Source organism: Nannospalax galili, unplaced genomic scaffold (assembly GCF_000622305.1).
Source record: "Nannospalax galili isolate Female #2095 unplaced genomic scaffold, S.galili_v1.0 scaffold139, whole genome shotgun sequence".
Lineage (NCBI taxonomy): Eukaryota > Metazoa > Chordata > Mammalia > Rodentia > Spalacidae > Nannospalax > Nannospalax galili.
In genome coordinates this window covers 6,997,684-7,014,711 of record NW_008345884.1, presented here as the reverse complement: position 1 = coordinate 7,014,711, position 17,028 = coordinate 6,997,684, and the positions used below count along the sequence as shown (strand labels likewise).

The 17,028-nt window shown below is 39.2% G+C and overlaps 1 protein-coding gene across 1 annotated transcript in view; it reads right to left on the bottom strand.

Moving 5' to 3' along the window:
* CUNH5orf51 (chromosome unknown C5orf51 homolog) overlaps nt 1-14,985 on the bottom strand; it is a 21,161-nt gene extending 6,176 nt beyond the window's left edge. Inside the window, exons 1-5 of the mRNA XM_008842103.3 lie at nt 14,826-14,985; nt 10,564-10,670; nt 7,758-7,904; nt 6,307-6,438; nt 5,076-5,190 (exon numbers count right to left, since the gene is read on the bottom strand). Coding sequence (XP_008840325.1) covers nt 5,076-5,190; nt 6,307-6,438; nt 7,758-7,904; nt 10,564-10,670; nt 14,826-14,925 — 601 coding nt within the window. The 5' untranslated portion in view covers nt 14,926-14,985. The remainder of the gene's footprint in view (nt 1-5,075; nt 5,191-6,306; nt 6,439-7,757; nt 7,905-10,563; nt 10,671-14,825) is intronic.
* Nucleotides 14,986-17,028: the final 2,043 nt, after the last annotated feature.

Genomic DNA, 17,028 nt, shown 5'->3' with positions numbered 1-17,028 from the left:
GAGGGGCATTTTCTTGATGAATGATGTGGGAGGGCCCAGCCCACTGTGGGTTGGTACCACCCTTGGGCAGGTGGGCCTATGTAGCATAAGAAAGCAGGCTGAGCAGGGGCCAGGGGAGCAAGCCAGTAAGCAGTGTTCCTCCATGGCCTGTGCTCCAGCTCCTGCCTCCAGGTTCCTGCCCTGAGTTCCTACCTTGGGCTCCCTGATGAACTGCGACTTGGGAGATGTAAGCTAAATAAACCCTTTCATCCCTCAAGTTGGTATTGGTCACAGTATTTTGTCACAGCAATGAAGAAACAGACTAAGACACACATAATCCCAATATTCTGGGAAGTGAGACTGGAGGATTACAGCTGCTGACCAGCTTCCTGAGATTCCATGGGAGTTCCAAGCCAAACTGGGCTACATACTGAAAACTTCTCAATAAAACCGAAAGACTAAAAAATAAATAATTAAAACATAAAGTGGTATGTATACATGATCATTCAACTTCTTAAGGTCATTAAAGCACAAATAAATGGTTTATTGTAATGTACAAGTACTTGTGTGATAAGCAGTTTACCTCAAATAAATGAGCACGATGTCACCTAAACATCTCAACAGAAACTATGACTATTGGAGTAGCAGGCTGCAGTTCCCACAGTTTGAATCTACTAAAGTCCCAGAAATTGTCCTTAGAGCCAGTCACTTTCACACCACTTCAAAATCTACTTAAAAACAGTACCCAGAGAAGTAACAGGTTCAGCAGAATTTCTGACTCATTAAAGCACTGTTTCAATTTAGAAAAATCTTTGAGTAGCAGAATCTGAGATTCTCATTCATGAAAATAAAAGGCCACACTATATTTTCTATGTAGAAAACAATTTCTGCTTAAATACAATGCATATTACCACACAAAATAATTTCTTTTTACTTTACTCCTTTGTAGTTAAAAGATCATAAGTATGGGCCAGGCATGGTGGCACACACCTTTAGTCCCAGTACTCGGGAGGCAGAAGCAGGCAGATCTCTGTGAATTCGAGGCCAGCCTGGTCTCCATAGTGAGTTCCATTAAATATCATAAGTATCATAGAAAAAACTAGATACTGCTCACCAAAGGACACACAACTCACATGGGAAGGTGCTAGTAGAGAGGCAATGTCTGACTATATTTAGCTAGAGTAGTTCACAAACATTAGCCTGTATTTGAATTACCTAGCATACCTACTAAAATGCTAATTGCTGGGCCTCAATCTTAGAGTATAAGAATCAGGTATGAGATTGAACGTATATATTTGTGGGTTTTGCTTCTGTGAATTTTCCTTGATACTTAATTTCCAGTTAAAATTCAGAATCTATTTTTTCAAAACCACTGCATAGCTATAATAAATGTACATATGACAGTAGGGCAGGGAAAGAGAGGGAAAATAATTGTTACAGCTTGTATCTGGAATATCCTCTCAAAGGTCATGTATTAGAGGCTTAAGCCAGGCAATGGTGGAACACGTCTTTAATCCCAGCACTCAGGAGACAGAGGCAGGCAGGGATCTCTGTGAGTTTGAGTCCAGCCTGTCTACAGAGCGAGTTCCAGGCCAGCTGGGGCTACAGGGAGACCCTCTCTCAAAAAGACCAAAACAAAACAAAACAAAACAAAAAACAGAGGCTTGATCACCAACTTTTGGTGGAAAATAGAGGACCCTTTAGTGGACAATGTCGATTAAAGTTAGGTCACTATGGACCTGACCTTAAAGGTTATATTGGGACTTCACCCCTCCTTTCTCTGTAGCCTGGCTATCAGAGTGAAAGAGCTTTGCAATACCATGCACTGCTCAATCATTTAATGAATTTATCTCTGAACTTTTGAGCAAAAACAAATCTTTCTGCCTTTTAATTTGGTTGCCATGTTTTATTTTTTTAGTGATGGAAAGATAATATCATAATAAATCATGAAGAATGAGTGAAAGATGACATTATATATACACATATATAAAATGTGGCCAGACAGGTATCTTTTGGAAGTAGTAATGTCCAAATCTGACTGCATTCTAACAATTCAGGACTTTACATATTTCATTAGAACTTGTATGGAGTACACAGAAACCTGTATTTTTAATAATATACCCAGGCAGCTGAGCTGACAGTAACAGTACAGAGCTGCTGTTTATGAGACTGAAATCCAGGTTCTGTATTACCTAAAGGATTGCAAAGGAGGAAGGGTCTTCAGTGGTATTTTAAAAGGGCATAAACCAAGGACATGAAAGCTGGACAGTATTTTGATTTTTACCATTTGATATCAGATACACTGTGATAAAGGTGTTTCTATAAATCCTTTTAGCTGAGAAGGCCATACCTAAACATCACAATTCTCAGCCTCTAGCACTTAGTTCAATAGTGACAACAGGAGGCTTATATACATTTACAAATTTTCAATAGCTAAAATGTTACTATCAGACAGGTAGTACCCAAAGAACTAATGCAATTAAGTTCTCTTTTAATTATCAAAAGTAAATAATCATACTTACAAAGATTTTTTGTGGTTTTATCCAAAATTGGGTAAATTACCACCAAGATCTAGTCACAAAAATATATTGATGCCTCATATATAACTTTTCTCTTTAAATAGTCAGAATACTATAAACCTTTTTCCTCAAACATTATGAATTTCTTCCTAAATAATAAGAATTACATTTTAGATTGGCTAACAAAATATAATTAGAGCCTCTCTTGACAACGCCTTAGGAGGAATTCAGTCTATAAGATGTAGATTTCCTAGCTAGTAACTTCATCATTTACAGTAAGGTGGATTAGGGTCAAACAACCTTCTTTACATGAGAACAAAAACAGTGACATCCAAAGAGGACTGAGATCTGTAGCAAAACTACTGTGCTGTCCATGTTATTTTCTTTTTCCCTGGGAAATACTTTAAGAGCATTACCTGAACATTTTTATTCTAAAAAGAAACAACTGAAGTTAGCAGATAACATATTCAAATTATCTGGAGAAGGCACTAAGGTCATGGGCCCCTGGAAGAGAGAATTCCAGGCCACAACTCTTCTTACATTGTAACTAAGAATGGGAGGATGATATGTGGCTTGTTTCTTTGGTTCTAAATAGGCTTTAGGGGCCACCCTCACCTTTTCCTTTTAAACAGTGTCCCAGATTAAGAGTTCAGTGCAGGGGCTAAAAAGATGGCTCAACAGTTAAGAGCACTGGCTGCTCTTGCAGAGGATCAATGCTCAATTCCCAGCACACACATGGTGGCTAACAGCCATCTGTAACTCCAGTTCAGGGGTGTTCAACACCTTCTTCTGACCTCTGCAGGCAGTGCACGACACAGGTGCACCTACCTACATGTAAGCAATACACTCGTACACCTAAAAATAATTTTTAAAAAAATTTTTTTGTTTTTTTTTGAGACAGGGTCTCCCTGTAGCCCCAGCTGGCCTGGAACTCACTATGTAGACCAGGCTCGTCTGGAACTCAGAGATTCACTGGCCTCTGCCTAAGTACTGGGATTAAAGGTGTGCATCACCACACCTGGTTTACTGAAATATTTTTTAAAACAGAGTTCAGGGCTAGAGAGATCACTCAGTGGTTAAGGGCAGTGACTGCTCTTGCAGAGGACCCATGCTCAATTCCCAGCACTCACACAGCGGCTAACTATTGTCTGTAACTCTGGTTTCGGGGGAATTCAATACCCTCTTCTGACCTCTGCAGTCACCTACCTACATGCAAGCAATACACTCATACACATAAAAATAATAAATATTTTTAAAAGGAGTTAAGTGGAACCATAATTTAGATGGCAATTTATCACGTTAAGAACTATCCTTCCCAGGTCTCCATACAGCTAAGTGAAGTAACTGCATTAAATGCTGGCCAGTGAAATAAGTGGCAGTGTTGTTTCTGACAAGACTGCTCTAAAGGCGATGACTTGGTTTAAAGAAATTCCATTCTGTCACTCCAAAAACCTAAAACCAGAATACACATGGCATACTGAGAACACAAGCAATATGCCAAACAGTGATGCGTGCTGCACAACTCTGGAAAAATCACTCATACTGTGCTTCCTAACACAGGCCTTCCTCTGAAGCTAAAGGGCTCCAACTCCAATAGGCCGGAGGAAAATGGTACAAGCATATCATGGAACTATTAGCTCTGGACTTTTTTTATATGAAAAAAACCCTAAATGTCTATCTTCTTCAAAAGTTACTTCTAGTATGGTATCTGTAGCCAAATCTAGTTCTGGTTAAAATGAATATAAGCAAAAGTAACTATGATACAGACTCCTAAATTAAAAAAAACAGATTAAAAGTACTCTGCTAGGGGGCTAGAGAGATGGCTCATAAGAATGCTTCCTGTTCTTCTCGAAGATCTGAGTTCAACTCCCAGCACCCACATCGGGCTGCTCACAACTGCCTATAACTTTGGCTCCAGGGCGCCCTCTTCTGGACTCCGTGGGCACTGACATACTCAGCATACATTCATTCACACAAACCCACACACATACACATAAATGGAAAAGAAAAAAAATACACCTTTTTCTTGGAGCTGGAGAGATGGCTCAGCAGCGAAGAGCACTGGCTGCCCTTGCAGAGGACCTAGGTTCAATTCCCAGCACCCACATGACAGCTAACAATCATCTGATACTCCAGTTCCAGGGGATCCAATGCCCTCTTCTGTCCTTTGCAAGCACTGCATGACAAGGGTACACGTACATATATGCAGACAATACACTCACATACATAAAATATTAAAAATAAATATTTTTCTTAAAAACGTACTTTTCACCAGGCATGGTGGTGCATGTCTTTAATCCCAGCAGAGACAGAAGCAGGTGGATCTCTGCAAAATCAAGGCCAACTCAGTCTGATCTACATAGTGAATTCCAGGTGAGTTGGGGCTATAGGGAAACTCTCAAAAAAGAAAAGTATTTTTCTACATTATATGAAAAGATTTTAGTTGAATCTCTTTTAAAGCTTTAAAAGCTTTGGTTTATTTATAACCTAGAATGAAATTCAAACAAGAATAAAGTTAGGAAGCTTTCTAAAATCTTAAAAAACCACTTAGAAAACTTTAAAAAGAAATCACATTACCTGTACTTAGTAATTTAGCTGTGTCTAGGTCTTGGAAAGAAACTCCTTCGTTTAACTGGATAGGGCATCGGTAATTTAGCATCTGCAGCAAGTAAGTGATTCCATCAACAAGGTACTAAATGAAAATCAAAGCCAAAGAATTTAAAGTATTATATAAAGAACTACGACAAGCTTTTTTTTTTTAATTCTTTATTCAAGAGAAAAATGGACTAATATACAGGTATATATAATGATTATCATATTCCAATGGCATGAGGACTCACTCTTCTAAATAAGAAGAATATGGAAGAAAAAGTGCTAGAATTGAACCAAAGCCCCATGTATGCTAGGCAAGTGCTCTACTGCTGAGCTCTATTTTCAGCCCTGTACCCGCCTTTTAAAATTCAAAAAATATTGTATTAAATGTTTTTTCTCCTTATTTTTGGTCATTTTGAGACAGAGTCTAACTGTAGCCCCAGCTCATCTAGAACTTGCTATGTAGATCATTCTGGCCTTGAACTCACAGAGAGCCACCTGCCTCTGCCTCTCGAGTACTAGGATTAAAAAGTGTGCACCATGACACCTGGCTTAAATTTTTATATCTGAAAGTATAACCTCCCATTTCTAAGCCTACATAAACTGTGAGTACTTTTAGCCTGAGCTGGAATTCTTAGTGACACAATACTAAGTTTGGAATAGTGACTTCGTTAGAATAGTCTAGATGAATCACAGGTCATACTGTTTCAGGAGCAGGGTCATGTGGGCTTGTTAGGGGTGATCTGTTGACAAAGAGGTTCAACAAAACTATTTCCTCCAGAACAAAGAAAATATACTTAGAAATTAATATAGCTTACTTATAATAAAATAAAAATCAAGAACTTAAAACATGTAGAATTCCTTTAATGATGAAATTCTTTCATGAGTTATCTTAGTCTTCACAGACAGTTCCAATTTGAAATTATATAGCTAATAAGTAATAGGCCTAAAATGTAAGCCAAGATCCTTTATTTCACTACTGTCATTATAAATTACAAAGATCTTTTGAAACCTATAAATGTCAACAATCAAAAATATACATAAGGTATGGTGGTACACACCTTTAATCCCAGCAGTAGCGAGGAAAAGGCAGGGGATCTCTGGGCATTAAGGGCCAAACTGATCTATACAGCAAGTTTAAGTCAACCAGAGCTACATAGTGAGAGCCTATCTCAAAGACATTAGAAAACAGAAAATACACAAAATATCTTTTTACCTTTTGAAGCAAATTCGACTTTCTTGAGAGCCACTCCCTTCTCTTAGTCAGAGAATGACAATACATATACAGCAGGGCTCCTCGTCTCCAAGACAGACATTCCAGGAGCTCATCCCCAAGCAAACTACAAGGCTGCAACAAAAAAGGCAAAGCTAAAAAGAGAGCCTTCTGTGTGCAGAAATCAAATTCCAAACAACTAAGAAATTAAAGGCACTTTCATGTCATAGAATGTGGCCATGTTTAGCTAATTTACACAGGAATGCTTATGTTTGAATCGAAACGTTGAAATACTGGCACATATACAACAAAATAGCACTATATTTACAAACAGTCTTACAAAATAACTTGAAATAGTATAGTAGCAAATTCCTCTCCATTACTTGGAATATGCAAAGTTCATTATCTCATTAAAAAGGTACCCCTTTTAGAAATACATTACTTGAATTAGCATTATATCTATTTTAGTATCAAGAAATAGAAACTAGCAAATCTAATAACAATTAAATTGCTAAAATAATGAAAAGGCACACATAAAAATAATTTTAAATAATCAAAATGTTTATGTTGGAGTGGCCTTTAAATCTTGAGGTAATTTGCTTCTACAGCTAGCCTGTCCTAAACAATATAAGAGCAAAGAAGACATTTAGGTTGATAGTCAGCAGGCACTTAAATATGGGAAATAATTTGCTTGTAAGAATATCCAGCAGGGCTGGTGAGATGGCTCAGCAAGTAATGCCACTGATTGTCTAGCCTGACAACTTGGCTTCAATCTCTGGACCCCACATGGTAGCAGGAGAGAATGGACTCCAGCAAGCTGTTCTCTGACCTCCACACATACTCAATGGAATACACACACAGCAAATAAATAAATGTAAAAAAATAATAAGATTATCTAGGACTAGAGATAGAAACCTAACTATTGAGGACAATGAAAATGTGTGAAGAGGCTATCGAAGACAGATAGACAGCCACTAGCAGAGGATGAAGGAGACTCGAAAACAAAAAGGAGAGTTTTGACAAGGGTAGAGAAAACCTCAAGATGAAAGAGGAATGAGCATGCTATAGATGGGGGATCAATACTAGCAAGCAGGAGAGCAAATGTTCATGACGACAATAACTGTAAATGTAGTAATGAGATTGCTATGACCTTCAAGAAAATACAGCACTGTAAAAATAAAGGGAAAAGGGGGAATATCTATGCTTAGAGAAGGGTTAGACAGTGCACAGCAATTATGATTTCATTATGTAAATAGTCTAAAAATATTTAGCAAAATATAAAACTTTTCTGAGACAGTGGTTAGTAGTGTTAAGCTCTTATCTCCCTCCTTCAATATTAATTTAAAACGAACACAAAATTATACCCATGAATAACAGAAACAGAGTCATTACTAATGTGCAGGACAGCAAGAACAACAGTATTGTATCAAAATTCACGGAAGTATAAAACTTACTTTTGGATGCATACTGTTTTCTTTAACTAAAATTTCTGGTTCTGAAAGAAAACTGATCAGCTCTTTTATTTTCTGTGGAGAAGAGTCTTCAGGAAAATCTTCATCTACTAGCTTGTTCTCTTCAAAATATGTCATGTCCAAAATAGCCTTAAGACAAAGAGGAAAAAGTATGTGTAAAAGACTGAAACTTGATAAAGTAACTCCTAAGAGTTTAACTTCACATATGCAGATGCTTGATTAGGCATTCAAGCATCCTAGTGTAGTATTTAAATTGGGGAAGTAAGCAAAATGCCTAGCTATAAATGCAATTTGTGACACTACAGAAAACTCATAAGCATTTTATTAATACAATAGATTAATGATTATTTCGTTTCAAGAAATACTTATGTTTAATTAATATGTTAGTCATATGTAACATAATTATGAAAATGTAAACAATTGTTACATTATTTACTATTTACAAATGTATGCCCCTAAAATTTTTCTAGACGCTTGAAACATTATGGTCTTCCTCTAGTTTTTCTATATTGAATCTTCAGGGGATTTGTTTTCCCAAGCCACTCCATAGTGGAAGCACGTCATCAACACAAGCAGTTCACACATGAAGTACCCAGCAGCCTTAAATGTAAAACTCAGTTTAAGTACTGTAAAACTCCTAATCCTTTTTACTTAATTTAATCTGCTGGATTACAACTAAGGAAACAAGGTTGTAGTGAGGGGTAGTTTTTCTACTGGTCACCAAATTAACCAAGGACAAGTCAGCACCTTTCAAAATACTTTGCTTTGAGAATAAAATGAATATATGGGAAACCCTTCAAGCACTACCTAGCACAGTTAGTGATATTTAAGAGATAAGGCCTCAGCCAGGAGAGAGATCAGTATCCCACGGGAGAGGAAACATGAACAAAGTTCAAGAAGGTATATACAATTTAAATCTGTATTTTCAGGTCTTTTGCTACACTTTTGGAGTTAAAATGTTTAGAAGACCTTCATCTGAAAGACATAGATGATATTCACAAGAGACAAGGAAAGTTTGAAAGGAAAGAAAACTAGGCAAGGTAACTGCCAAATCGGGTCTTAGAGGTTTATTAACAGCTGTCACAGGCTCACTCAGCCACGAGTGGAGGCAGAAACCATCTGTATGTACCTCCAATGAGAAAGTGCAGTGCTATACCCAGTTTATCAACATTATAAACTGGTACTCTGAAAACTTAACCAAGTTTTCTATAACTACTTCATGTTTATTAACCCTCAGCAATCAAGAAAGGGCCTACAAAAGCGCTTTACCAACTATAAAGTGCTATACAGTGCTATACAAGTATCAGTTACTAAAATGACATTATTTCTTAATGTCAGCTTGCCTCAGCAGTATTTGAAAAGACCAAGAAAACAGGTGTCATCCAAAGAGGACTGAATTTGAAAAGAAAGTGAAAGAGTAGAACAGAAAGATATGTATGAAAATACCAAAGAGAGTAATATTTAGCATTCTAAGGCCAAGTGAATTTCAGAGGAAAAATATAAGGCATTACTCTCCAAATATTCAAGGTCTTAAGATACTGCATATACCAGTTGTCCTGGTTTTTTTTCTTCATTGCTGTGACAAAATACTCTGACCAATACCAACTTGAGGGAGGAAAGGGTTTATTCAGCTTACATCTCCCAGGTCGCAGTTCATCAGGGAGCCCAAGGTAGGAACTCAGGGCAGGAACCTAGAAGCAGGAATTGGAGCATATGCCATGGAGGAATGCTGCTTACTGGCTTGCTCCCCTGGCCCCTGCTCAACCTGCTTTCTTATGCTACATAGGCCCACCTGCCCAGGGATGGCACCACCCACAGTGGGCTGGGCCCTCCCACATCACTCATCAAGAAGATGCCCCTCAGACATGGCCACAGGCCAGTCCAATAGAGGCAATTCCCCAGTTGAGGCTCCCTCAACTTAGGTGTGTCAAGTTGACACTAAAGCTATCCAGCACAATAGTATTCTGACTAGTTATTATTAATAATGTTAATATTAATATTCTTATCACATCTAGTAAATCTTACTGCTTTGTACAATACCTTATATAAATGAAGATTTTTGTTGTTGCTGTTGTTAAAATACAAGACTTTAATATTTTATTTCATTTCAATTAAACTTTGGCAGTTTACCACTTTATCAATCTACCCTCAAAATGCTAGAGTTCAGGGGCTGAGAAGAGAGCTCAGTCAATAAAGTGTTTGCCATGTGAGCATCTGAACTCAAGTTCAGATCCTCAGCATGCATGTAGACAGCTGGGTGTGGTGGTGAGCACCTGTAACCCCAGTACTTGGGAGGCAAAATCAGGTAAATCTCTGGCCACCTAGTCTAGCTGTATCTATGAACTACAGGTCCATTGAGAGACCCTATCTCAAAAAAAAAAACAAAAAAGTGAGAAGGGCTGGAAAGATGGTTCAGTGGTTAAGAGCACTGGCTGTTCTTACAGAGGGCTCAGGTTCAGTTCCCAGCACCCACATGAGGCTAACAACCATATATAACTCCAGTTCCAGGGGATATGATGATCTCTTCCGGCCTCTTCAGGAACTACATGACTTGAGTACACTTACACAGATGCAGACAAAAACCTTATACACATAAATTTAAATTTTTTTTAAATAAAAAATAAAGGTATTTGAAGAAGACACCCAACATCAACCTCTTAAGGCACATATGTATATAACAGGCACACACATGTGCACATATCCATACAAACACATACATATACCACACATACACACAGACACATATGCACCAAAGGCAGAAAAAAAGCCAGAGTTCACATTTTAGTACCTGTGTGTACAGTTCCAGAAGATTTGATGGATTTAAACATTCTTTTTCTTCTCCACAAAGGAGTTTCAATTTTTCTAAAGCTGCAGAGGCCCGAATTAAAAAATGATCTGTAAAAAATAAAAACATGATTAACATATATTCAAAGTCCCATTAAAGCAAAAAAAAGTTATGTATGTGAAATGATGTGATGAAACTATATTATGGCACATGGATAAACAAGGTAGTAATATCTTACCTAAAACATGAAGTATTTCATACATAATACCCAATCATTAGGTAACTTAGGGAAATTCATTATCAAAAGCAAAGGAGTGAAAGATTTTTAGATTCAATGTTGCTACTTTTTAAATGCAGTCAATATTATTATGTTTTTTAATTTTATAAGTGTATTGCCTGCATGTATGTGAGTGCACCCATGTCGTGCAGTGCCGCAGAAATCAGAAGATGGTATTGGATTCCCCTGGAACTGGAGTCAAGGACGGTTTGTAGCTGCCATGTGGGTGCTGGGAATTGAACCCAGGTCCTCCGCAAGAGCAGTCAGTGCTCTTAACCGCTGAGCCATCTCTCCAGCCCCAGTCAATATTTTTTTTTAAGTGAGTTTATTTGGGAATTAAGCAAGGCTAGCTTCTTTGGGGAGAGGGGTACTGCATGTGTAGTATACATGATGTACATGTGTCTTCACATATATGTGAGTGTATATGTGTGGCGATCCATGCAGAGGCCAGATACTGACATCAGGTGTCTTCCTCAATTGCTATGACTCAGCTTGTCCAGCTAGCCAGCTCACCCCAGGGATCCTGTTTCCAAAGCCAGAGCTTACAGGTGGGCTTACAGGTGGACCACCATGCCCATTCAGCCTTTACATGGTGCTGGGGATACAAACTCAGTTCATCATGTTAGCACAGCAAGCTCTTTACCCACTCAGCCATCTCCCTAGCCCACAATCTATTTTTATAATGCTTCTTTTGCAATGCTGATACATTCAAAATGTTTAAATAACAAATTTAAAATTTGTACTGGAATAATACAAAAACTACACAAGTCTACAGAAAAAGTTTCCACCGAATAGATATAATTTCATAAATGTAATTCCAAATGTTTCTTAAAAGAATGAGTGACCGAACAAAATCTTCATAAACTATTAGACTTTGGGCAACTGTAACTTTATCATAATTATATTCCTAGCTGCTGTAATTAAAATTACATAATGATTAGGTTATCTTATTCCTTTAAAACTCTGATATGGAACAAATTACCAAATTCCTTTAAAACCCAGAAGAAACAAAATACTTTGATATGCCTTCTAACCGCAACTCACCCAGCTTTCCAACCTTCATATCTCATTTTCCCCCTTTATCATACTTCCTTTGCCTGTCTTCAGTTTGTGAGCCCCCCAAAAGAGCCACCTTTCTGTATCACCTCATGTAGTAAAATTTAAATATGCCTATTATAGTACTGGATACTGAGGTCTCTAACCTTTCCTCTGAAATACAGAGCCTTTCCTCATCATCTGCTAACAATGTAGCAGTTGTCTGGTCGCCTCTGATCCAGCCTCTGCAGTTACATAAAGGGATAAGCTGTTCAGTACTGAACAAAGGCACCATCAGGTTCTATCCACTGGCAATCATATAATGACCTTTAGTTTTCCCAGGTAAAGCACTAAGCTGTAGATTTAGTGGACTTCTGGCTGCTGTAAGATTCACTATTCACCTGAACTGAACACCATCTCTTTAGCATCCTGTCTCTCCTTGACCCAGAAGTACCAATCACACAACCCAGAAAATAAGAGTCTACTGAGAACCAAAACAGTAGGGAACATGGCATTCCTTACAGCTTTACAAGCTGTTCATATTTTCCTCTTAACTTCCAAACTAGTTTAAATGCAAAGACTTATATTAAACTAAGTCACTACTGAGGGAAGATGTCATAATAATTACTACTGGAGAGCTATAGTGGTGGCATAAGCTATCATTTTGGAGAAACCCTTAAAAGTACATGCTCTTTAGGGGCTGAAGAGATGGCTCAGCGGTTAAGAGCACTGACTGCTCTTGTAGAGGACCCAGGTTCGATTCCCAGCACCCACATGGCAGCTACGAAACGTTGTTAACTCCAGTTCCAGGGGAATCTCAAGCCCCCCTCTGAGCTCCATGGGATTACACGACACGGGTGCACTCGCATACATGCAGACAATATACTCGTACACTAAAAATAATAAATAAAATATTTTTTAAAACTACACACTCTTACCTGGGCATTGTGGCGCACAGCTTTAATCCCAGAACTTGGGAGGCAGAGGCAGGCGGATCTCTGTGAGTTCAAGGCAAGCCTGGTCTACATAGTGAGTTCCAGGACAGCTGGGGCTACAGGGAGACCCTGTCTCAAAAAGACAAAAAAAAAAAAAAACCCACACTCTTTACTAGAAATATTTCAGGTAACAACAGGCAAGGCAAAAGATAAAAGTGACTCTTGTACACTCTCTGGAAAAGTCCTTTCTATAGCATATTTCCACATAAGAAAATAAGATACTTTTAGGGAGAAATAAGTGAACAACAACAAAAAAAAAGGCCATAAATAGAACAACAGTCTTAAGCTGAATGAAGACTAGCCTTATGGTATCGAATTTAATAAAACAATAGGAACAACCAATACTGACAGCTTAGTAACAACATAATGGTTACGTTAAAGGACAATTTTCGAAGGTGTAACTGTTATGGTTGTATGAAGAATAACCAAGTTTAATTCAAATACATGGCAAGTTTAAGGAAACTTAAGAAAATTCTGCTAGTAATTCTTTAGTAAGATTAATTTTCCCACATGGCAATTAACAACTGTCAATAACTCCAGTACCAGGAGATAGAACAGTCTCTTCTGTCCTCCTTGGGCATTGCATGACATAGGTGCACTTACCTATTTGCAGGCAACACATGCACACACATAAAAATATTTTTTTAAGTAAAAAAAAGAAAAGTAAGATTAATTTTAAAACTGGGGGTTTTTTGGGGTTTTTTTTTTTTTTTTTTTGGTCTTTTTGAAACATGGTCTCCCTACAGCCCCAGTTAGCCTGGAAGTAGCTATGTAGACCAGGCTGGGCTTGAACTCACAGAGATCTGCCTGCCTCTGCCTCTGCCTCCCAAGTACAGGGATTAAAGGCGTGCACCACCATGCCCAGCTTAATTAGCTGCTCTAATGTGAACAGCTCGTTGTTGTGATTTTAGTCAGTTTTCCAGAAGCACAAAGCCTCCAAGCAAGAACAAATTCTACAATGGATTAAAGACCTCTTTCAAAAGAAAATAAGAATAGCTGTTAGGTTCGGTAACAAGCAAATAAAAAACTATGTTTTGAATTCTCTAGACTGATCCAAATAAAGCCAGAAGTTAAAGTAGCCTGGATACATCCCAAGTAATAACTACTGAATCCTGCTTCACTGTGCTCTGTGGTTTTCTGAAGAACATGGTCTTAAAAAGTTATAGTCTGGCATATTCCTTATTGAAAAAAAGCCATTTTATTGTAGAACCTATTCAATAAATATGCCAGTTATTTAGTCACTTGGAAAAATGTTTTTCTACTTTTTTTATGAATCTATTCATAAGAATTTAAAAGGCTATGTTTGCGTGAGGGCTTCAAAAAGTACTGTAGACCCAAATGGCAACTAAGAAGTAATAAAAAGCAAACGGGTTTGATGTCAGAAGATCGACATAATCCCTAACCAAGTTTTTTCTTCCTAAGGAAACAGTTCAGACATTTCCAAACTTCTAATACACTGCCCTCGTAAGAACCAGGATGTGACCAAAACAAAAAATTAAATTACACCAGTGTAGAATACTTTTTATTTATAGTTGAGTTTTGAATTGAAAATATAAAACGGAAAATTACGAGGTAATGAGAAGCGAACTGCTACGCATGTCTGTTTGCTGAATGCAAAATTCGTCATTAAGTACCATCGCTCAGTAAAATCATTTATTTAAATGTCCATATGTACTTTTTTTCACTCTTCCTTTTTCCCAGACTCGACAACACACATCTGTCTCGGATGTAAACAAAACAGATTTCAAGGCTTACGAAAAGCGCTACTTTGGCAGTATGACTTCTGAGAAGAGGGCAAATGACAGGCCAAAGGGGACAGGCTCGGAGGCTGCAGCCCTCCGTGGGCCACGACCCCGGACCCCGCCTCGGACCGCAGGCCGCGCCTCCATCCCTTCCGACCGCCGCGCGCCTCCGCGGTTCCCAGCGTCCGCCCTCCTCCCTCTGCCCCGCTCCCTCACCGTCTTCCCCCGCGGCTTCGCTAAGGTGCTGTATGTGGGCCTGAGCCAGGTCCCCGAGCTCTTCCACCCGCCTCACCACACTGGACACGGCGGCCGCCATGGCCAGCACGGGCGAACCCGCTCAGGCCACGTGACCGTGACTGCCGGCGATCACCTGACGGCCGCGCGGGCGGCGTGGGGGCGGAGCCCGCCCCCCTGGTGGGCGGAGACAAACGGTCGGGACAGGAAAGGCCCGGACCTGCGAAGGTCGTTCCGGGTATTTGGTACTTCCCAGGCTCCCCCTCCTTCCCACAATCCTGTGCAGCCAGGAGACTGTGCAGGCCGGAGTGACTTAGGGACACACCTCTCTCCCGCCTCCTTGTCTCAACCAATCGAGAGCCAGCAATGCTCCACGGCGAGCCAATGGGAAGCCGGCTTCTTCCCCCCCCCCCCCCCCCCCCGCAGGACGAGGAGCGCTGGTAGGAGGAGGAACGTCTGGAAAGAGGACTGTTTGGGCGCTGTTCTAGACGTGGTTACCTAAAATAAAATGACGATAATCCCGTTGTCAAAAATGGAAGTCTGCTGACCCAGGGAAGTTCATCCAACGCCGGAGGAGGTGGTGTGAGGGCAGGAGGCCGAGGCGCCGAACTAGTGCATGTTGGCAGTCCGCGCGGTGGAAGATCGCTTTTCCGAATTGAGCTTGCTTTATACCAGACTTCTCTCGGTTAGCGCACGTGTAAAGTAGCTAAACCGACTAGCGCTCGTTATAACCATTGAAGTTACATTATTTCTGTTGGAATTCACCTTGAGACTCTCCCTACAAGTGCTAAGTGGTGTTTTCGGTTCAGCTCAGCATTCAAATACTTAATTTGCTAATTCTTGCCTGTGACCACACAAATCCTTAATACTGTTTATTGAGTTTTCAGTTTGACAATATATTTTGAAAAATTCCTTATTTTTTTATGGAAGGTAAGGTGTTTGTTGTCGTTGCTTAATAGGAATATTAAAAGTACAGCAATAGTAATGTGATTTTAAGTGGTTGGCCACAGTGACTAACTGGCCTTTGTGACTTCAATTTCTTCCTCTGTCAATTCATTCTAAATTTAGGGAACAAAAATCACGTATTCCATGTCCTCATTGTTTGTACAATGCCTCGCACACACATACTCAGAAAGTGGTTCTAAATAAAAAACAATAATAAAAATCCTCCAGTTATTTTATGATCAGTGTGAACTGAAAATTTCAAACTCTTGGTTCATTCTTGTAATCCCAATTTTTTTTGTTGTTGTTGTTCTTTTTGAGCCAGGGTCTCCCCATAGCAGCAGCTGGCCTGGAACTCACTATGTAGACCAGGCTGGCCTTGAACTCACAGATCCACCAGAGATCCACCTGCCTCTGCCTCCCTAGTGCTGGGAGTAAAGGCATGCGCCACCATACCCTCTATAATCCCAACATTTAAAGAGACTGAGGCAAGGGGAATGATGCTAGCTCCAGAGCAACCTGTGTGAACACCCTGGTTCAAACGCGCACCGTGCGCAGGAACCCAGACTGAAATGTAGATCTAACACGCCAAACCTCACTAAATAAAATGTACAATATGAATGATACATCAAACCATGGACTTTCAGCCAGAACAGTTTTTAACACTGGGAATTACTGTTCAACTGATATTTTGGCGTGCTCATTTGCAGAGACACTTGGAAGGTATCTAAGCATATATAGCCAGAGACAGAAAGTAAAGAGCGAGAGACAACCCCTCCAGACTTTACACGATTCTCTGGTTTGTCCAAATCATAACAAAATAAGCACCCGTAGAAAGCTGGTTTCACCACATATACACAATGACTAGCCCTTGCCAATAGTAACAAACAAAAGTGTACTAGAATTCCTGAACTAGAAAATTCCTGTAGTAGAATTTCCCTCAAACTTATAGTTAAGTTTTTTGTTGTTGTTTATTTTAGGAAGCTCACATGAATAGAACAAATAAAAGATAAATGCTATATTTATTTTTTAAATCTCGGGTTAATAACGCAATGTACCAATTCCAGTTAGCAAAAATAAATAAATTTCTATAGATATTTATGAAAGATGCAAACTTTTTGTTGCTTTGTTTTGGATTCTTTTTCTTGTTTTCTATTTTGCTGTTGTTGGGACTAGATAGCCCTGGTTGGCCTGGAATTCACTATGTAGAACAGGCTGGCCTCAAACTCCCAAAGATCTACTT